Source organism: Pelobates fuscus, chromosome 7 (genome assembly GCF_036172605.1).
Source record: "Pelobates fuscus isolate aPelFus1 chromosome 7, aPelFus1.pri, whole genome shotgun sequence".
Lineage (NCBI taxonomy): Eukaryota > Metazoa > Chordata > Amphibia > Anura > Pelobatidae > Pelobates > Pelobates fuscus.
Window position 1 is genome coordinate 74,613,327 of NC_086323.1, and position 23,390 is coordinate 74,636,716.

Below are 23,390 nucleotides of genomic sequence, written 5' to 3' on the forward strand. Positions count from 1 at the left end.
TATCTCCTGTATATCTATATCTCCTGTTCAGTATTGTGTAGAATCTGTTCCAAAGGAACAGGGGGAAAGACTGAAAAAATATTGGAACAAGAACAGAGAATATGAAAACTCTGAGAACAGGCAAAAGCTTAGAGTAACCTCAGTAGCTTTCCCTTTAGTTAGTCCCCATGCAGGTCTCAAAATATGTTTTTGCTCACTTGTGCCACTTCAGAGAGAACCTATACCATATTCATATCGAACTAATCGCACACAATAAGGTAGTCCACAATCAAAATGCTGGCGAGTTCTCCCTGCTTAAGAGATACAGCAACCTTGGAAATCATTTCAGCCTTCTTTGGGTATTAAAAGCAAAGTGTAGCTGATACCCGTCTAGGCACAGTGAGAATGTAGTCAAAGTCTGGACTACCCTTTTAACTAAAGGAGAGCCTACGTAAATGTATTGCAACAAAAATAGAGAATATAAGAGCTCTGAGAATGGGCAAATGCTCAGCTTGCCCTTCATTTAGACAACACTCTGGTCTCAATATAATTTTGCTTACTTGTGCCATTAAAGAGAGAACCTATACCAGTTGCATGTTAGATTTATCCTGCCCATAAAGGCAGTCCAGTTCTGAAATACTGGCAAGTTCCCACTGCACGAGTGAAACACTGGAAGATCAGAAGGAACTGAAAGAACAGTTTACAGTGTTTCCCCTATCAGTGGTATCGCCATCAATGCTATGTTCTGTTTTTTCATTTTGTATTCTAGACTATCACACATTTTGTCATCTGGCTGGTCTTTAGAGACTTGCTGGATTTAATTTGATTTCATAACTGACCATTGGGATCCACTGGATAATGCCCTTGGCATTCCATGTTGAAGCAAACCACTGTAGTATGTATTGTTCCACTTACCCTTGGATTCTGGTAACAACACTAAAGAAAAAAATCTCATCAGATATTGCATTTGAATTATTAGTGTGCTAGGTTTCATATGCTGATATAGGTCTTCTGTAGTGTGATAACATTTATGTGTTTAAGGCATCCTATTATCCATGTTAAAGAAACTGTTATACTTTTTTTAAGATCTATGCTTTTTGCACAGGTCATGTTGATAGGAGGTCTCTGTCTGCATTCTGTTTCTTGCAACTACAACTACATACAAAATAACTGGAGAAGCCATGCTGCAACTTCAGATTACAATAATTGGGTTCAACTATAGTCTTGAGTGCCACTTTAAAAACTGTACCGTTTCAGCTAATAAATTAGTGGAACTCTGTCAGTTGTTTTGCTTTCAAGAACTGTTTCTGTATTTGAGTTCATTATATCAAGTACATCTAAGTGTGATAATATTTAGCTATAATAAGAAACATGTTCAAGCAGTGTGAACTTGCTTGTTATCGTCACCTGGCTCCTTTGATCATAACAAACAAGTGACAGATGGCGTTAGCTCTGGTATCACAAAATGTTACCTAACCTCCACTATTTAAGTGACAGAGAGACACAGAGAAGACGGTCACATTAGTGGACAGGATGAAGCTCCTTCTCCTCTTTGTGTGTATTGGGCTTAGCTCGGCTCAGTTTAATCCCAACACAAGAGCTGGACGGACAACTATTGTTCACTTGTTTGAATGGAGGTGGGATGACATTGCTGCAGAGTGTGAACGATTCTTGGGGCCGAATGGATTTGGAGGAGTCCAGGTTAGTATATCATGTACCAGATTTAAGTAAGGGACAATAAGATGTGCATCTGTGACAAAACAATATGCATATGCTCAATTCCATAAATGTTTATTGTAGATTTGTCACAAAGAACTCATAAAAATTACTTTCAGCCTGTGAGGACAACAAGAAAGTGCACCACAGAAAAAAATATTACCAATCAAATCCCTACATTTATATTTGTAATTTGTGCTGAGTCATTTGCAGTATGAATGCTACTAGCACCAGTGATACTGTTAGGTGACCTAGGCAGCCACCTAGGGTGCACCAAACCATGGGAGAGCTATCTCTGGATGACCAGCAGGAGGGGAGTGCACAGCGCTCCATCCTGAAAGTCACTTCATGTAGTATGTTTGAGTGGACTGCATTAGAAGTCTTCTGTATCTACCCGGTCTGACAGGAAGTGCTCACTAAGAGCAAAGAACAGCTTCCTGTTAGACTGAGTTGAGGAAAGAGAATATCCTCTACCACACTCCGCTCGACTACGCTACATGTAGGTAAGCAAGAGGGGAAAAGAGACCACAAAAGGATGAGACAGACAGAGAAAGAGACACACAGAGGGCCTGGGGGTGGGGGAAGAGACAAAAAATGGGGCTGGAGGGGACAATGAGCCACATAAAAGAGATGGGGGGACAAAGAGACAGTTAGAGGGCTGGGGTGGACAATGAGGCACACAGAGGGGCTGGGGAATCAAAGACACACAGAGGACTGAGGGGGACAACGAGGTGAATAGAAGGGCTGGGGGTGACAAAGAGACAGACAGAGGTACTGGGAATGAGGGGGGGGGGGAATAAACCCAGAGAGGGATGGGGAGAACAAAGAGACCCAGAAGGTGGAAGGTGACAAAGAGACACACATAAGGTGTCAACAGACCTGCAGAGGGGTTGTGGAGGACAAAGAGAACCACATAAGAGCTGGGTGGGTGGGGGGGGGGGAGACACACAAAGAAACTGGGTCGAGAAAGAAACACTCAAAGGGGCTGGGAGGAGAAAGTGATGCACAATGTTAACAATATTTGTACTTAGGGTGCAATATAGTCTAGCACAGGACCTGAATGCTACCTATGCAAAATATCATTGCTCTCTTTCTTGAGTTATGGTCTATGTGCAGGGTGTATTGCATGATAATATTGTGATATTATATCAACATTTTTACCCCAAACAATCTCCTAAACTGGAACTAATGTAGAGGAGGCCCTGGTGCAAGAATATATTCTATTGCATGGGTGGCTAAAAGGTAGATCTCTGTCTGTCATACTCCCACATCTACCATTTCTCATAACTGCAAGATTTTATTTAGCACTGAGCTTTGTTTGAATGTAAGCATATTTTTGTGTGACATATGTGTTTGTGAATGTAGGGGTGTAGTGTTGGCATCTCTATTCACATGCATACACACACAAACTGACACACACACACACATTGATACACATCCATACACTGACACGCATGCAGATATATAGACACACATATAAACACACAATGACACACATACAGATAGACATACATACAGATAGACAGACATACAAATACACACAATGACAAACACATACAGATACAGAGACACACAGATGCACATAGTGACACACATATCCTGCAGGGCTGCCATCATAACACTTATGGCACCGTACAAACACAGTCGCTGAGCCCCACACCAACCAACACATACTTACACATATGCTTCCAGACATATAGATACACACTTACATCCAGACACACTCTTGAGGATATACACACACACTCAGATACAAATTGCCAGACAGACATATACTCATACAGTGATTCTCAATGTCCGTCATGCTGACAAACATACACATTCATGCCTCAAAGCCATGCTCAGGCAAACATATACCCACCCACTGCCAGGTACATGAACACTAACAGACTCACACATACACACACTAACAGACACCAAAGCTGATAGCTACACATACATAAGAACTGACAGAAGCACGCACAAACATTGACATATAAGATGTTTATTTACCCTACTCTTTGCCTATCTTTTGCCAAGAAGGTTGCTTCTCTGTGTTCAGTGGAGATTCAGCACCGAGTGTTGGCTGTACTCAGGGGGTTGTGATTGGCATTTTCTCTCGTCCCACATGGCCTCCTGTGAGCACTGGGCAGAATAGATCAGATACTACACACCCCCAGTGCATAAATGCATGTGAAAAGGGTGTACTTTGTAAGGGGTCCGGGTTGTCACCAAAGTCTGCAATATGGTCTGGTGCCCAACCGGACCAAGTAGCATCACAGTACCCTTGCAGATCTCAAAGCATGACGGTCCCCTTGAAAGATTATGAGCTGTACCCTCCTGATGGTGACCATGCTGCCCTGGAAGCCTCTGTTTAAAGACAGCATCTATCTTTCTCCCCCCGCTCCCCCGAGCTCCTTCTCCCTGTCTTCCCCAAATGCCTTCTCCCTTTCTCCCACTCATAATCTCACTCTCTATTCCTGACTCCATCTCCCACTCCCCCCAAATCTTCATTTCCATCTCTTCTCCCATTCCCATGTGTCTCTTTCCCCCAGCACAGTAAGTTGTTATTGACTACATCACCTTCTGCTTCCCTCCATAAACGAGCAGCTCCCACATGGTGTGATGAAGCCTTACTAAGCGAGGGGAGGGACTGAAATTTAATTTTCTGTTCCCTCCCTCAGTAACTTCATGATGTATTGCAGTGGGAAGGAGCAGACCAGCTCCTTTATAGATACAACCTTCACCCAAACTTTCAACAATTAGTGCAGGGAATCCCTTAATCCTTGGGACTGCCTGCAATATAATCTGATGCTTGGCATTTATGCTGGTGAACACCTTCCCTTCGCCAAATCTGTGGTAGTGCATGGAGTGTCTGGCTGCTGTTGCTCCTGCCACTTCCTAATCATGGGCAACCCGCTGGTTGTGGCCCTCTTTTGCCTGCCCTATGCTACAGGCCCGGTACCCAAGGTAGGTGAGTTAGGTGACCACAAGGCTCCAGCCCACCTAGTGGCCCTAAATGCATGAGCTCTTAGTTGCCCTGTTAAGGCACATGCCCACTAGATGGCCCTAAGTGTACCCCCCACTGACACATACAAACACTCTGAAACACAGAAACACATCGTGGCACACTGGTACACACCCTGACACACAGATGCACACACCCTGACACACAGATGCACACACTGAAACATACAAACACCCTAACACACAGATACACACACTGACACACAGATGCACAAATTGACACACAGATCCACACACTGACACATACAAACACCCTGACACACAGATCCACACACTGAACATACAAACACACAGACACATACACACACAGTGACACATGCACACACTGACACATACATACACACAATGACACACACATACAAACACACTGGCACACACATACACACACTGACACAAATATATGCACACATATATGTCAGAATGTTTAGGCTTACCTGGAGTCCTGCTGCTTGCTCAGTCTGATTGGAATGTGGTTCTGGAGCTTGGCTTCTCCCCCTCACATGCGGCTCTTCCTGACGACTCACTTCCTCCCAGCATGCTGATGTGAAAGGGGCCTGGTCAGGCTCTTAACGGTCCGCTGCGCCTGACCGGGACTCGTTTAAGAAATACCCATCGGCTGACCCTAACTGCATGATCCACCTGATGGGCCCCCTTCCGGGTGGGTCCCTGGTGCAGCTGCCCCGTCTGCACCAGTGGTAGTTCCACCACTAAATAGGGACATAATGATAATAAAAAGCAATTCAAACGTAACATGCATATATTAGCACTGCTCTCTATGCAGTGCACCTATTCATCTTTTCCTGAAAAGTAAGATAAATATATGTCATTCCTGTGTTTTTCAGGTTTCTCCAGTAAATGATCACATCGTTCTCAATGATCCTTGGAGACCATGGTGGCAAAGATACCAGCCAATCAGCTACAAGCTCTGCAGTCGCTCTGGTAATGAACAGCAGTTCAGAGACATGGTGACACGTTGCAACAATGTTGGGGTATGTGCCATTTCAAATAATCCATAAACAAGGATAATTATTATTATTATTTTAATACTCTTGTTTATCTATCATCTATTTGTAGAACAAATGTCTGTCTTTTGGACATATGAGGTTGCGGAAAAACTATATAGCTCTAAATCAAGCTATAGAAATATTATTATTTGATACTTATACAGTGCCAACATATTCTGCAGCACTATATCATAGAGACAATGCAGAAAATGATACAAAATATAAAGTTGAATTTATACTGAGAAAATAAGTAATTATAAGAAATTTGAATACAATAATTCTAAAAGTAGTGTTTGTCTATTTTGTAATAATTGCAGTCTAGCTATAACTGGGTACTGGACGGGTACTAGAGTAACAGAGCAGAAGCTGCTACAGAATTTGTCCCTTCTCCTCTTCTTCAAGGGCTCTATGCAGCAACCTCAGGATCTCTTCTAAGTCTTTCCTACAACCCTCAGCCAGCCACTTGAGAGAGTCTTAAATAGCTCTGTTGAAACTCTCCCCATACACCAAACAAGACTTAGTGAAGGAAAGAGCAATGTGTGTTTTTTGAAGTGGACATCAGTTTATATAGAAAAACACAAGGGGAGGACAAAACATAACAACCAATATCATTAACATGACTTAGCATAGCAGCCGTTAACAATAACATGTTTAATTAAATTACACCCATCCCTGGTGACGGAGTGTCCGGGCAGCGCTAACTCATTCAAATGGTCAGACTTTACTTATAATTACATAAAAAGCGACTGCGCAACCTAAAACACCAACAGATTTTAGAGCAGAGTAATTTCTAGGTATTAACCCATTATATGCCAGCTTGATTTGTTAGAGTCACAGGATATAATTTCCATAAAAAAAACAAAATAAAAAAACATGTTGATCTGTGGAACCTCATGTAAACTACAATGGAGGATAAAACAAATTGTGAAATGCTGCCAGAGCTCAAGTTGTAGCTTCAGGTTGGTTGATATTTTGCATGGATTCATCCGATAACATGTTCTGTTTTTCCACTTTTCGTAGGTTTATATTTACGTGGATGCTATCATTAACCACATGTGTGGCCAAGGTGGAGGCTCAGGTACGCATTCTTCCTGTGGAGGCTATTTTAACGCAGGTGCAAGAGATTTCCCATCCGTCCCATATTCCAACTGGGATTTCAATGATGGAAAATGCCGAACTGGTAGTGGGGAGATTGAAAACTACAATGATGCTTATCAGGTGAGCACTATCATATGGTAATGGTCAACCCTAAGAGAATACTTAGTTATCTATTCCATCCACTACACCATGTATGCTCTAACAGGTGCATTCACTAAAGTGAGAATTTTTAGGAATACAAAGGGAATTTCAAACTGAAGGCCAAAGTAGCTGAATTGAAAGCATACTTGACTGGGAAATGTTTCTGGTTCAGCTATTTTGGCCTTAGCACTAAAATACATTCTGAGTTTCCTGCAATACTCACTGTAACGGAGAACAGGCAAAATCTCCAGGTGCTCACAGTGTTCAAGCCTCAGGCAGGTTTTTTGGATCAAAACGTCAAAGAAACATTTCAACCTGCTGAGAGGTCTTTATCAAGTTTGTTATCAATGAATCAGAACAAAAAGAAATGTAACTTATAGGACAGTTTTAGTAAGCTTTGAACATCATGACTCTTTATATGGGTATCAAAATAGGGGATTCGTTTTTCATGCAAATCTTTATTATTAGAGCCTGTTCTTCTGGGATCAACACTGTAAAAGGCTAACAATCTAATTAAATAAACATCCTCTTAAGTGTGATTAAAGGGATACTATATAGGCACTAAAACAATTTTACTTTAATGAAGCAGTTTGAGCATATAGATCATGCCCTTACAATTACTGCTTAATTCTATGCCATTTCTGAGAAAATTGTGTTTACATTGAAAGCTGGAAACACCTCCAGTTGCAGTCACTCAGAGTGAACCAGAAGGACTTCTGAGTTGATGAATATGAAATATGCTTCCATCCACTCAGATCTGCTGTCAGCAGAGCACAGGGCAGCACTGTGCACAGCATCCTGTGATTCAGTATCTCCTCCTTCTGCATGCAAACACTGAACTTTCCTCACAGAGATTCATTGATTCAATTCATCTCTATGAGAAGATGCTGATTGGCCAGGGCTGTGTTTGAATCATGCTGGCTCTGCCCCTGATCTGCCTCTTTGTCAGTCTCAGCCAATCCTATGGGAAAGCACTGGGATTGTATCAGGCTACCACATGTCAGCAGACTGCTTGTTTTTCTGAATCTAACAGCATGCAGATTTACAGCTTCAGGCTTACAGTAATACAGTAAGAATACAGTAAGATTTGTACTATATTTATGGAGGCATGAGGGGTGCAGGGGGGCTAGATGGTGGTGTTAACACTATAGGGTCAGGAGTACATGTTTGTGTTCCTGACCCTATAGTGATCCTTTAACCCCTTAAGAAAACATGACATGTGTGACATGTCATGATTCCCTTTCATTCCAGAAGTTTGGTCCTTAAGGGGTTAAATCATTTTGCTTTCTGTTTACGAATCCCTAGCCACACCCCCTGGGCTGTTACTCAAACAGCCTGCAAGAAAAAAGTTGCTTCATTTTCAATCAGACGTTAACTTGCTTTAGATGTTTAACCCCTTAAGGACCAAACTTCTGGAATAAAAGGGAATCATGACATATCACACATATGTCCTTAAGGGGTTAAATGATTTAACTTTAATTACACACATGAGGCTCCATAGGAAATTTCAACTTAAACAGTTGCATGAACAAAGACATGTCTCTCCTAAATGCAGAAAATTTAGCAATGAGAGTGCATGGGCATAAACTAAACACCAAAACGGCTTCATTAACCTAAAGTTGTTTTGGTACTTACAGTATCCCTTTACAATCTGGCAAAATTCCATGAACTTCGTGAAGAAAGTTCATCAAATATATATTGAGATCGCTAAGGAAAAGCCTTCTCATAGGTTTCATTAGTTATACATCAATTAATAGGCAATTTGCTGTTTAATGCGGTAAACAATATGCTCTTCTAAATGGGTAGATTTTTAGAGGTTAATGCCTGAGGGTAAAAGTAGCCACTAACAAACATCAGGCAACAATATAAAAAATGCTTACGTTAATTGCTGTTATTACTAGATTTATTTTATATTAAATAAATATATTTAATGATATAAACTATAGTAATTGAAATACACTTACTAAGATATGTAACAGGGTTGATTCCAGGAGGGATAAGCCAAATGTCAAATGATTTAGGTTAACTAGAAAAATGGTCAGAGTTGTGGCAGCTGACATTTAATGTGGATAAGTGCAAGATAATGCATCTTGGATGTAAAAACCCAAGGGCAGAGTACAGCATATTTGATAGAGTCCTAACCTCAACATCTGAGGAAAGGGATTTAGCGGTAATTATTTCAGATGATTTAAAGATAGTCAGACAATGTAATAGTGCAGCAGGAAATGCTAGCAGAATTATTGGTTATATAGGGAGAGGCATTAGCAGTAGAAAGAGGGAAGTGCTCATGCCATTGTACAGATCACCGGTGAGACCTCACTTGGAGTATTGTACGCAGTACTGGAGACCGTATCACCAGCAGGACATTGATACTTTGGAGAGAGTTCAGAGAAGGGCTACTAAACTGGTTCATGGATTGCAGGATAAAACTTACAAGGACAGGTTAAAGGATCTTAACATGTATAGCTTGGAGGAAAGACGAGACAGGGGGGATGTGATAGAAACATTTAAATTCATAAAGGTAATCAACACAGTAAAGGAGGAGACTATATTTAAAAGAAGAAAAACTACCACAACAAGAGGACATAGTCTTAAATTAGAGGGGCAAAGGTTTAAAAATAATACCAGGAAGTATTACTTTAAGAGGGTAGTGGATGCATGGACTAGCCTTCCAGCTGAAGTGGTAGAGGTTAACACGGTGAAGGAGTTTAAGCATGCGTGGGAGAGACATAAGGGTATCATAGCTATAAGATAAGGCCAGGAACTAATGAAAAATGTTGAAAATTGGGCAGACTAGACGAGCCGAATGGTTCTTATTTGCTGTCACATTCCATGTTTCTATGTTTCAATGTTTCTTACTTAATAATAACAATAAGTTTTATAGGTTGATATAACTGAAGCATTAATGTAATAAATAAATACATATATCCAAGTGTTTCTTATTCATAGGTCAGAGACTGCCGCCTTGTTGGTCTTTTGGATCTGGCTCTGGAAAAGGATTACGTGCGTGGAAAGATTGCGGATTTCCTGAACAATCTCATCAATATTGGTGTGGCTGGATTCAGACTTGATGCTGCCAAGCACATGTGGCCCGGTGACATTAAAGCTATCACTGACAGACTTAACAATTTGAATACAAGATGGTTCCCTGGGGGAACCCGACCTTTTATTTTCCAGGAGGTAATACTCTGATACATCTATAGAAAAAATATATCTGAACCACTCAACAGTATATTTTAGATTAGGAGTTTCAGGAGTAACAGAAAGTACAGAACTTATCAGACTCAAAGCACTTCCTTAAAATGATATCAAAACATTTACACCCAGAAAGCAAGACATCATTGTCTAAGCGGTGCCATATAATTATACAGAATATTATGGAAAAAAAATATTAATTTATAAATAACAGAATATAATAATAGGAATTTTAAGCGTCAAAAAAATAGTAAATGTGTGGAAATTTCATTATGTCTTTTGGGATTTTTTTTCATTACTTCCAATGTGTAAAGCTGATGTGTAAATGCATGCATGCATACGTAAACTTTAGATAAACACAATCAAATTTCCATTATTAATCAATAAATGTAATTAATTCATTACTTACTTGTGATTATTTACTATAGTGGACAATGTGAAGAGTTGGCTAAGGAAGTGCACGTTTAGGCCAAAATCATCAATATCCAAACATAGCTAGATTCATTTTTCCAGCATGGTTGTTTTATCCGAAAAATAGCCAAATTGAGCCACGTTCCTTTTTCATACTCCACAAATAACAGAACAAATGTTTTCTTGTCCCTCTATTAGTTAATTTGAAAGTATTTGGAAAATAAATTTAATATATCTTGACAAATGTAATGCAATCATATTTTTAAAGGTGATTGATCTTGGAGGTGAAGGTATTTCATTCAATGAGTATACCGGACTTGGTAGAGTGACTGAATTTAAATATGGTGCTAAACTCGGAAATATCATTCGCAAGTGGAATGGAGAAAAGTTGTCTTACGTAAGGTAAGTCATGACAGCAGGATCGAAATCTTAAGCTCCCATGACAGTTTGCATTGAATTCTTTTTTTAAATGTATATCATATCAGTACAAAATTCTAAGCGGCGATTTATTTAAAAAATCAATTGGGCATACTAAATTCAATGATAAAAAAAATATCAGAATGTCAACAAAAATTTTACAGGAGATACTTAATGCTAATAATAGTAAATACATACAGGCAATTGTTAGATATTCCATGTGGTGTTTTCATTGGTCATTGCTAGGTAAGCCACAGCTCTGTGGAATAAAATGTGGTCATATAATGATTCTCTTGAAGTGGACCTCCAATTTGACCTTTACAACAATTAAGACTATTTTTAATACTTGCAAAAACAGAGTATGAGAACTCTGAGAATGGGCAAAATCTTAGAGAAACTTAGTAGCCTGCCCTTTGATTAGTCCACACTCCAGTCTCACAAATGTTTTTAATACTTCCATAGTGTATGCTTTTGTTCTTAAAGCATTTGCTAACAAATCATTTTAAAACATAGTACAAAATACCATATCTATTTAAAAATAATGAGTGCATATTGGAATAATGCCCCATATAGTACACATGGTCATCCCAATTGTTTATACAAAGCAGGGCATTTCATTATGAAAAGAATCCATGCCATGTATTCAATGATCGATTACTTAGATCCCTCCAAAACTTTCTCGCCCCAATAACCTTCAATTATGAAATGTAACTCCTTCCTACCACTTTCTATTCCAATGGTGATGTAATAATGTAGGGTTGCAGACACCTATAAATAAGGGAATTACATTTTCAGTATTGAATACATTTATAAAGGTAAAGTCCTTAATAATCTACCAAAAGTGACCAAATTGGACCTGTTTTACCAGCAGTTAAATATCTATCATGGGACTGCTGCACATTTATGTCTATAGTATATATGTTATGCCATTCTATCAGGTTAATTACTAAAGAGTGAATTATCGTAAATTCAAAGCGATTTTTCAAATTTTATATCAAAATCACCAAGATGAAAACCTTGACGAATCCCTTTGAATTCTCAGCAATTCACACTTTGGTTAACAACCGAATACTAACTACGTTATGATATCAAGCTTCAAAATGTAAACTTAATTTCTAGTTGAGCCCTTTTGAAAGAAAAAATATTTTTTTACCACCAAACAGGACAATTGTATATCGATGTACTTAATTCAGTATCATTAACAATATCCTCTTTTTATAGGAACTGGGGAGAAGGCTGGGGATTCATGGCTAGTAACAGAGCAGTGGTTTTTGTAGACAATCACGATAACCAGAGAGGCCATGGTGCCGGTGGAGCCTCCATTCTTACCTTCTGGGATGCCCGGTAATAAAAAATCTTGATAAAGTGATTGATAAGAACAAAGCAATATCTACTGTTTACTTTGCACTACTACTCCTGATAATAGCGACCTTTGTGTCCCAATATGTGTACTCTACCAATGAAACAAACAAAAAAAATTATAATAAAAATATATTTATAAAAAAAAGAACAAAGCAATATCAACATGTATGGATTAAACAATCTTAGAGCATTTTACATGTGTCTGTAGGAAGATAAAATGCATATCAAAATTACATTAATTATATTAAGCGTAACCCATGATATGGTAAAGATATTATTGGACCAATGTGAAGTTCATCATTTGTAATGTGCTTCTATGTGTTTTCCTGTTTATTGTTTTTACATAGTGCCTTTTTAATAGTGACAAAATAAACAAAAGATTTCCACAGCAGTTTAGCCATTATAGAAAGATGACAGATTCACCTAGCAACCAATCGTAGCCAATCGTGTGTAATTTCGAAAAAACTATAGACAATATATTGTACACTGATAGAATTGCATCTAATACTAACTTGTGATTTGTTCGTTATACAGTCTTTACAAAATGGGAGTTGGCTTCATGCTTGCCCATCCTTATGGGTTCGCACGTATCATGTCCAGTTTCAGATGGAACAGGAATTTCGTTAATGGAAAGGTAAGATTGTCTTTTTGTTTAAAATTCATTACACAACTCCTTCCACCATAGGCTTCAATTATCTAAGTTTGTCTAAAAATATTATATTAAAATTAAAATCAATCTATTCTTTAGGATGTCAATGACTGGATTGGACCTCCATCTAATGGTGATGGATCAACAAAGTCAGTCCCTATTAATGCTGATTCAACCTGTGGCGACAATTGGGTCTGTGAGCACAGATGGCGCCAGATTAAGTGAGTCATTTACACTATGGTAATGGATACGAGATACAATAAAGCTTACTTATGCATTGTAACACATATTCAGTTTTCTATAAAAGTTATATAGAACAAAAGCTTTTAACTTGAAACATGTCAAGGAGATGCAGTAATTGAAGCAGTATCCCATTGTAAATTAACATTAAGCTGACTATCTATTTACTAGTCAGTATTGTATGTATTTACTTATTTAATATGTACTAGTTTAGCATTATGAGCTTTCATAATGGGGATTTTTTGCATATCTTTTGCTTTTTCTGGATGAACACATTACTAAAAGAAATACTCTAAGCACCAATTTAACTCAGGTTATAGGAACACAGTGGTGTCAGGAATACATGTTTTCTGTAGACGTTCGAAATACTATGTATAGATCATGCCCGTGAAATCTCTCTCAATTCTCTCCCATTTAAAGTTGCCACTTTTGTTTCTGTTCATGCAGCCCTAGCCACACCTCCCCTGTCTGTGACTCACACACAGCCTGCATGTAAAATTATTTAATTTTCAATCAGATCTGACAGTACAGCATATATCTTTAGATTTTCTTTTTATCTCCTGCTCAGTTGAACCATAATTTCACACAGGAGGCTCCTGCAGACTCTAGTTGGCTATTAATAGAGCAGGAGCGAGAAAATTAAACATGATGTGCAGGAAGGAAGTTTAAACATTAGATCTATCTTTACGGGAAATGTGTAGGAAGCCTGTGTAGGTCACAAGCAGGGGAGGTGTGGCAACAAAGTGATTTCATTGCTAAATGGCTGAGAATTGAGCAGAGAGATTGCAGAGACATGATCTATACACTTTATTAAGCAAAAGTAATGTCCATTTAATGCTGTAAGGATTCAATTCTCATTACTGCTAGATGCAACAATGATCTGAATATACAAGAATAAAAATAAATTCAAATTATTCTTTAGTTATCTGTTGAGGGGAGGTTTACATGGGGTTTCATGCCTTTCTTCATAAAGATGATCTTACATGCCAGTAACCACTCATCATTGTGTTTTTCTCTTTTCAGGAACATGGCTATCTTCCGTAACGTAGTAGATGGTCAAGCCTTTACCAACTGGTGGGACAATGGAAGCAACCAGATTGCATTTGGCCGTGGAAACAGAGGGTTCATAGTTTTTAACAATGATGACTGGTCAGTATGTCAGTCTAAACTTCCAATATAAAATGTAGGAAATAATATTTTACCAAAGGCCTAACACAAAATATGTAATATCTTTTAACATTTGCAACGGCTAAAGAAGAGCATGTTTATGAAATATGGGTGACTTTATGAAGAGGGTATAACTTGCTGATAGTGATTTACATAACCAATTAAGTAACTTGCATCAAATTCAAAGTATTTTACATTCACCCCTAAACTCATAATCTTTTATAAAGATACATTGCAGTTAGTACATAAACTAGCACAAAGATGGCACACACATCAACGACCATGGAAGGACTTGTATGAGAACATTTGCAGTCTGAATCACTAGCAGGGAAGAGCCAGAAAAATGGTTGTAGCCTTTTATCATTTTTCTGCTGATCAAGGCCTCAATTTAATATTTTTGGATATTCTTTTCCAATGATTTATTATTTTTGTACAAACTTTTAGAATGATGCATTTAAAATATTAAAATACCCCAAAACATATCATATATAATAAAATCAATATATAAAAATATTAAAACATATTTAGAAATATTTTCATAATATGAAATCATTTTAAGCATATATAAATATAATTGGAGGCTTACAATATCAGTGTGTGCATTTTTATGTCTGTTGGCACAGTAATGTGTAAATGATGCACCAGATAAAAATTGTGTAACCCATTCGGAAGCCCAGCACCACCAAAGAGCTGCTCAGTTTGTGCATGAGCTGATGGCCAGCAATCATAATGTTCTCCTTGTTTGTATTGGTCACTGGTTGACCAGGCTACCATACCTCGAGCTGTTTACAAATAGCTGTAGTCTGAAATAAGACAGTGCTTTTGACATTTTGTTAAACACTCTGGCTAATATCGGTGGCAATGGAGTCAGGGAAAACGGAGTCCAAATCATAGGCATGCACACTCATGCTGCATATATCACATTAGCGTAAGATAAATGGATATATGATGTCACACTAATCATCTCCAAAAACCTAATTCATCAAATATGATATATTATATAATCCATATTAATATGACCATCAAAAATGAGATGTTGAACACTGAGAGCCGCCCACCTGACCAAAGGTTGCCAGCCTTCACTATTCAAAACAAACAATCAACATTCTAAGCAACCCAAAAAAAAAAAAAAAAATGTTGATCTTGAAAACAAACACAATTAAAGAGATTGACTATCTCACCTAATTTTTTTGCATAAAATGTATTAACAAAAAAACAAATAAAACAAAACACAATTCTTGAAATGCTTTAATATCAGAGCAGTTTGAAACAATGCAGTTAAAGGGATGCATTTTTTGACAGCTCTATTGTACGTATATTGTGCACATCACAGATAAGATAAGTCTTGCTTTGATATTTGTTCTACAGTTTAAGGTAATTATGGCACAATAAATCTGCAGTTTCACTTCATAATACCTGAGATGAATCCAAGTTCTTGGATTACTGTCAACAAACCTTAAACATGTTGCAAACTGCCACCTCTCAATAAAAGAATTAAAGATTTGTCTCTCAAGGAAGAGTTTACCTTTCTCCAATCATGTGAACAGATGCAGAGATGCATCTATTAAAGGTCAGACAGAATGCAATGCAAAATAGAATGCATTTTTATTTACCAAAAAACACTTATTTGAGATGCGCATATATATTACTAGGAAATAGCTGAAAGCTGAAATATTTTATTACACTCACACAATTTGTATATATACTAAATGGGGTATCATTTTGGGATTCTCATTAGAGAACAATTTGAAAATTAACATTTTAAAACTTTCATATATATTTTTCAATACTTTATCAAGATGCATAACATGTTATTTTTTAAAATCTTTATCAATAAATTGGACATTACGATGTCTACTAAACACTTTGCTAAGGACTCACCAATATGTTAAATCATCCTAACAACAAGTGTGGGGGAGCGGGGGGCTAGATCAACATAGTCTCAAGATATGGACTTTTCATCCAAAATAACAAACTAGCAGTGTAACCAGTAATCATATTTAAGAATAATCCTACTGCTAGCTCTGATCACTTCTTGTTTTGGAAAGCCACACAGAAAACCATAACTGAACAATTTGTCTTTTTTGCCCAAAAATCCATCTTTTAAAGCTTTAATTCACCTGAGATCTCTTAAGAACATTTAGCAAGAGCATATCAGAAAACTATGTTTTTCAGTCAGTACAAAATATTCATACTTTGAAAATTCAATTATTTTCTACAGGTACATGGATGTCACCCTGAACACTGGTCTTCCAGCTGGTACCTACTGTGATGTGATTTCTGGCCAGAAGGAAGGATCCAGGTGCACCGGTAGACAAATAACTGTGGCCAGCAATGGTAACGCTCGCTTCCAAATCAGCAACCAAGACGAAGATTCATTTGCAGCTATTCATGTTGATGCCAGATTATAAGACCTAAAGAAATAAGCTTCTACTTGGAATGCAGATATAGAACTTCCGCGACCTGGAGAAGAAAATATTGATGTATTAATTCATATGCTGGATATCTTCTCTAGTCCTAAGTTATACATTAACTTCATTTTAAGCAGGACATTCTATCTTTTGCAGTTATCCTGTTCATACTGTATAAAATCACAATAAATAAATGCTCAATAAACTGCTTATTTAATAGTTTGCCATCTACATCTCATTTGTAAAATTTGATCTGAACAGAAATATATATTCAAGAGAATTGCATCCAAGTGCATGTGTAATCTTATAGTGAACTATTCACATCTACACATCTGATTTTTCGAAAGGTTTTTGGTAATGATTTTGTTTTTTTTTGTTTTTTTATAATTCTTTATTTTGCAATGACAGACATAAATGAATAGTGCAGTCACGTGGCTTGCGCAGAAGCCTAAGTAATGTATTAGAGAATTGCATGACAAGCCGTTTACATCCATTGTATAAAATATCAGTCTGTCATCGTTTTTCAATAATGTGAAAAGATCAACACTTAGAAACATACATAACTTAACATGTAACTTTTGATCAAATAACAAAGTTGTCGTTTTTGTTGCCGTGGTTTTAGTGTGTCGAACCTATAGGCCGGGTTACCGGTAAACTCGGCCTATAATCAAGGAAAGGGGGTAGCGGAAAACTGGGTGTAGAAAGGAGGGGGGGGGGGAAGGGGGACGGTCCTGGACGTTACCTGTGGCTAATCAGTCGTCGGTGTAGTTATCCCATGGTTCCCATACCTTCGTGAATGTTGTCATAGTGCCTCTCAATTGGGCCGTTAGTTTGTCCATGAGATGACACTCTTTGATTTTGTTGAGCACTGTGGACAATGGGGGGGGAATAGGCTGCAACCAAGTTTGGGCTAGAGCCTTTCTAGCAGCTAAGGCAATCTTGTTGAGTAGTTGTTGCTCTGATCTGGGTAAGTCGTCTAGGGGTCTGGCCAGGAGGAAGGTCCAGGGGTTTAGGCCTATTGGTCTGTGTAGAATCCCTGATATAAGCTGCTGGATACTTTCCCAGAATAATTTGATTGTGGGACAAAACCACCACATGTGTGCGTAAGTCCCTTTTTCTCCGCAGTTATGCCAACAGAGATCTGTGGGTGATCTTTTCATGTGATAAAGTTGGACCGGAGTAATATACCACCTCATCATCGTCTTATATGCCTGTTCTTGCATCGTTACACAGATGGAGGTTTTGGAATTGGCTTCCCAAATATCCTGCCAGTCTATACCCTCTAGGGTTTCCCCCAAGTTGATTTCGTTTTTTATTTATTCAGTTTTATATATATATATATATATAACTTTATATATTTATCCCTCAAATAACACTGGCAATCCACAAAGTGTTATGCAAAATATCTAGTTATCATTCAACAAGCACTCCTCAGATTATTGTTGCACATCTTAATGGACATTTTTATTTAATGAAATAATTTTTTTAAAAAGGAAATAGACACACAGATGTTTAAAGTGATAAAGAGGACTTGCTTTATTTTTATAGATAATAATGTGCTAATCTTGCACTAATCCAATCGCTAACAGATGAAATATGATTTTATGATCTTTGACCTTGGCCTTCATTTCTGTACTATTGTTATGTGTGTAACGGAAGTATTGTGAATATATGTATAGGGTGCATGTGTGCATGATAAAGGTTGTTTATGTATAAAACTATATTCATACACTATAGAGTTTGTGCATATGTGTGGCGTGTTGGTGACTGCTCAAGTACGTGTGTGTCTATGTGAGAAGATGCTGAAGATGGCCAGCAAACTTTGCCTCTAGGAGTATATATTTTAATCTATATATTGTATAAAGGCAACCTATATGTTCCTAATGTGAATTTGCTACTTGTATGACTTGTAAAGACTAGTGATGTACCGAACGGTTCGCTGGCGAATAGTTCCTGGCGAACATAGCGTGTTCGTGTTCGCCACGGCGGGTGAACAGATGCACGGTTCGATCCGCCCCCTATTCGTCATCATTGAGTAAACTTTGACCCTGTGCCTCACAGTCAGCAGACACATTCCAGCCAATCAGCAGCAGACCCTCCTTTCCAGACCCTCCCACCTCCTGGACAGCATCCATTTTAGATTAATTCTGAAGCTGCATGCTTAGTGAGAGGAGGGAAAGTGTAGCTGCTGCTGATTTGATAGGGAAATGGATAGCTAGGCTAGTGTATTCAGTGTCCACTACAGTCCTGAAGGACTCATCTGATCTCTGCTGTAAGGACAGCAGAACAAAAAGCCCTTTTTAGGGCTAGAACATCAGTCTGCTTTTTTTCCCTGTGTAATCTAATTGCAGTTGCCTGCCTGCCAGCTTCTGTGTCAGGCTCACAGTGGATAATGTGCCCACTTGCCCAGTGCCACCACTCATATCTGGTGTCACAATAGCTTGCATTTAAAAACCAAAAAACATTTTTTCACTGTTATGATTGAATAGCAGTTAGTTGTCTTCAAGCAGGTGTGTCAGGCCTACAGTGTCTACTCTGCCAACCTCTGCCAGTGCACATTGCCACTCATATCTGGTGTCACAATAGCGTGCATTTAAAAACAACATTTTTTTTTCACTGTAATAGATTAAATAGCAGTTAGTTGTCTTCAAGCGGGTGTGTCAGGCCTACAGCGTCTACTCTGCCAACCTCTGCCAGTGCACAGTGCCACTCATATCTGGTGTCACAATAGCGTGCATTTAAAAACAAAAAAAGGTTTTGACTGTAATCTAATAGCAGTCAGTGTCCTTCAAGCGGGTGTCAGGTCTACAGCGTCTACTCTGCCAGTGCACATTGCCACTCATATCTGCTTTCACAATAGCGTGCATTTAAAAAAAAAAAAATTTCCACTGTAATAGATTGAATAGCAGTTAGTTGTCTTCAAGCGGGTGTGTCAGGCCTACAGCGTCTACTCTGCCAGTGCACAGTGCCACTCATATCTGGTGTCACAATAGATTGCATTTAAAAACCCAAAAACTTTTTTTACTGTTATAGATTGAAATAACAGTTATTTGTCTTCAAGCGGGTGTGTCAGGCCTACAGCGTCTACTCTGCCAGCCTCTGCCAGTGCACATTGCCACTCCTATCTGGTGTCACAATAGATTGCATTTAAAAAACAAAAAACTTTTTTCACTGTTATACATTGAATAGCAGTTAGTTGTCTGCAAGCTTCAGAAAGTCACCCCCTTGCCCGGCGTCTGACAGCTGGCTTGTCTGAACTATTAGCCTGCCAGCTTTTACCATACAAGCTGGTGGAGTCTGAGGCGTTCCAAAAATTTGTAGCTATTGGGACACCGCAGTGGAAGGTACCCGGACGAAATTTCTTTGCACAAAAGGCAATCCCCAACCTGTACTCGATTGTGCAAAAGAAAGTAATGGCATGTCTGGCACACAGTGTTGGGGCAAGGGTCCATCTGACCACTGATACCTGGTCTGCAAAGCATGGTCAGGGCAGGTATATCACCTACACTGCGCATTGGGTAAACCTTCTGACGGCTGCCAAGCATGGAATGCGTGGCTCTGCAGAGGAGTTGGTGACACCGCCATGACTTGCAGGCAGGCCTGCTGCCACCTCCTCTACTCCTCTTACTCCATCCTCTTCCATAACCTCCTCGGCTGAGTCCTCTTCTGCTGCTGCGTCTTGCTCCACATCAACGGCACCCCCCAGCTCCCCAGGTACTATTCCACATCCCAGATACGGCAGTGTCACGCCGTCTTGGAGTTGACTTGCCAGAAAGCAGAGAGTCACACCGGACCAGCACTCCTGTCCGCCCTGAACGCACAGGTGGAAAAGTGGTTGACTCCGCACCAACTGGAGATTGGCAAAGTGGGTTGTGACAACGGAAGAAATTTGTTGGCGGCATTGAATTTGGGCAAGTTGACACATATGCCGTGCATGTCACATGTGTGTAATCTGATCATACAACGCTTTGTGCATAAGTACCCAGGCTTACAGGACGTCCTGAAGCAGGCCAGGATCGGCTTGGGGATGTCCGGAGGAGTACTCACAGATCACTGTTCAAGGTCTGTCTGGATAACCCGTCAGCATTGCCATTTTGCTTCACAGGGTGATAGTGAATTGTAAAGTCAAAAGGCTGTAGCGCCAAACTCCAGCGCAACAGCCTGGCATTGTCTCCTGACACCCTGTTCAGCCACACCAACGGGCTGTGATCTGTGAGTAAGGTAAACGGTTGTCCATACAAGTAAGGTTGCAGCTTTTTGAGGGCCCACACCACCGCCAGGCACTCCTTTTCAATGGCAGTGCATCTACTTCCCTGGGTAAAAGTTTCCGGCTTAGATAAGCCCCAGGTTGCTCGCCGCCATCTGCTCCGACTTGGCTCAGTACTGCTCCCAATCCAAACATAAAAGCGTCTGTATGGACGAGAAAGCGTTTAGTTGGATCAGGAGCAGAAAGTACAGGTGATTTAATGAGCGCCGTCTTGAGCTGTTGGAAGGTCTGTTCACACTCTGGGGCCCATACTACTATCTTGGGGAGGTTTGTACGTGTTAGACCCATGAGAGGTTTAGCTAGGGTGCTGTAGTTAGCTAAGAATTTCCTGTAGTACCCTGCGGTACCCAGGAATGCGAGGACCTGGGTTTTAGTGCGGGGGGTTGGCCACTTGGCGACTGCCTCTATTTTAGTGGGTTCTGGTTTCTGTAGCAGGCTCCCGACTCTGTGCCCTAAGTATTGGACTTCTGCCATTCCTATATGGCACTTACTGGGCTTTAGGGTCAGTCCGGCCTCCCTAATCTGGTCTAGTTCGGCTCCTATGGGGTTCAGGTGTTCGGGCCAGGAGCAACTAAAAATGGCTATATCATCCAAGTAGGCGCAGGCATACTCCTGAAACCCATCCAGTAGCCGATCTACCATCCTCTGAAAGTTAGCTGGGGCATTCTTCATCCTGAATGGCATGACCTTAAACTAATACAGGGGAAATGGGGTGACAAATGCCGACTTGGGGATGGCGTCCTCGGCTAATGGAATTTGCCAGTACCCCTTGCACAGATCTATTGTGGTGAGGTACTGGCCTCTGGCCATTTTGTTTTGGATCTCGTCTATCCGGGGCATAGGGTAGGCGTCTGAGGTTGTTTTATCGTTTAGCCTCCGGTAGTCCACACAGAAACGGGTCGTGCCGTCCCGTTTCGGTACTAGTACTACCGGGGAGGCCCAGGGGCTGTCAGAGTGTTCCATCACCTCGAACTGCAGCATTTCCTCAATTTATTTCTGCATATTTTCTTTAACTGCTTCGGGTATGCGATAGGCGGTTTGGCAAAGGGGGGTCTGGTCTAGGGTTTCAACTTTGTGAGTGGTTAACGGAGTGTACCCAGGTAGGTTGGGAAACGTGGCCCCCTTGACCTGGATTAGTCTTTGGACCTGGGTTCGCTCCTGGGGGTCTAACCGTTCTCCTAACTGTACTTCTCCCAGGTCTCCGCTCTGGCCCTCTTGGTCTAGGAGATCTGGGAGTGGCAAATTATCATAATCTTCAGTGGCGGTTACCTCTTCCGTGCGCTCGTGGTATGGCTTGAGCATGTTCACATGGAGCATGCGCTTGCCTCCCGTGCCTGCGACCGGACCGATCACAAAGGTGGTATCACAAACCTGCTCTACCACCTTGTATGGGCCCTGCCAGGAAGCCTGCAGCTTGTCCATGTGGACAGGTCGCCAAATTAGCACCTTTTGCCCCACCTTAAAGCTGCGGTCCCTGGCTCCCTTATCGTACCATCTGCGGTTCCTGTGTTGGGCCGCCTGGAGGTTGTCGCGTACGTTCTGGGTCAGCATCTCCAGGCGGTCCCTAAACTCTAGCACATAGTGTACGATCGGGGTGCCGCTTACAGTCTCGTCTCCCTCCCAGTGTTCCCTAATTAAATCTAGGGGCCCCTCACTCTCCTCCCAAGTAATAGTCTGAAAGGAGAGAACGCGGTGGATTCCTGAGGTACTTCCCTATAGGCAAACATCAAGTGGGGTAGGAACCTTTCCAAGTCTGAGTGTCTATGAACGTACGGATCATCTGTTTAAGTGTTCCATTAAACCGTTCACAGAGCCCATTGGACTGGGGGTGATAAGCGGAGTTCAGTATTTGCTGAACCCCACATATCTTCCAGAGTTGTTGTGCGACTTTGGAGGTAAACTGTGTGCCCCTATCGGAAATAATTTCCTTGGGAAATCCCACCTGGGAAAATATTCGCATCAGGGCATCCGCTACCGTCTCTGCGTGCACATTAGTCAAAGCTATTGCTTCTGGGTACCTGGTGGCATAGTCCACCACGGTCAGTACATATTTCTTGCCGGAGGGGCTGGGCTTGGATAGGGGTCCTATAATATCTACCGCTACCCTACTGAACGGTTCCTCAATTATGCGAAGAGAACGGAGCCAGGCTTTGTATCAGTCTCCCCTCTTCCCTACCCTCTGGCAGGTAACACAGGTCTGGCAGTATCGCCTGACGTCCTGTGAGACACCTAGTCAGAAGAAGTTCTGGGTCAGCCTGTGCTTAGTACGGCTGATCCTTTAGTGCCCAGACAGGGGAATGTTGTGGGCGATGCGTAATAACTCCAGT

The 23,390-nt window shown here is 40.4% G+C and overlaps 1 protein-coding gene across 1 annotated transcript; it reads left to right on the forward strand.

The window, feature by feature from the left end:
* Positions 1-1,487: 1,487 nt before the first annotated feature.
* On the forward strand, positions 1,488-17,013 carry LOC134567927 (alpha-amylase-like). Its single transcript, XM_063426080.1, has 10 exons — positions 1,488-1,680; positions 5,544-5,690; positions 6,726-6,923; positions 9,894-10,124; positions 10,819-10,952; positions 12,189-12,311; positions 12,864-12,963; positions 13,078-13,199; positions 14,242-14,367; positions 16,607-17,013. The coding sequence occupies exons 1-10, from the start codon at positions 1,513-1,515 to the stop codon at positions 16,794-16,796; spliced, it is 1,539 nt and encodes a 512-aa protein (XP_063282150.1). The 5' UTR covers positions 1,488-1,512; the 3' UTR covers positions 16,797-17,013.
* The last annotated feature ends 6,377 nt before the right edge of the window (positions 17,014-23,390 follow it).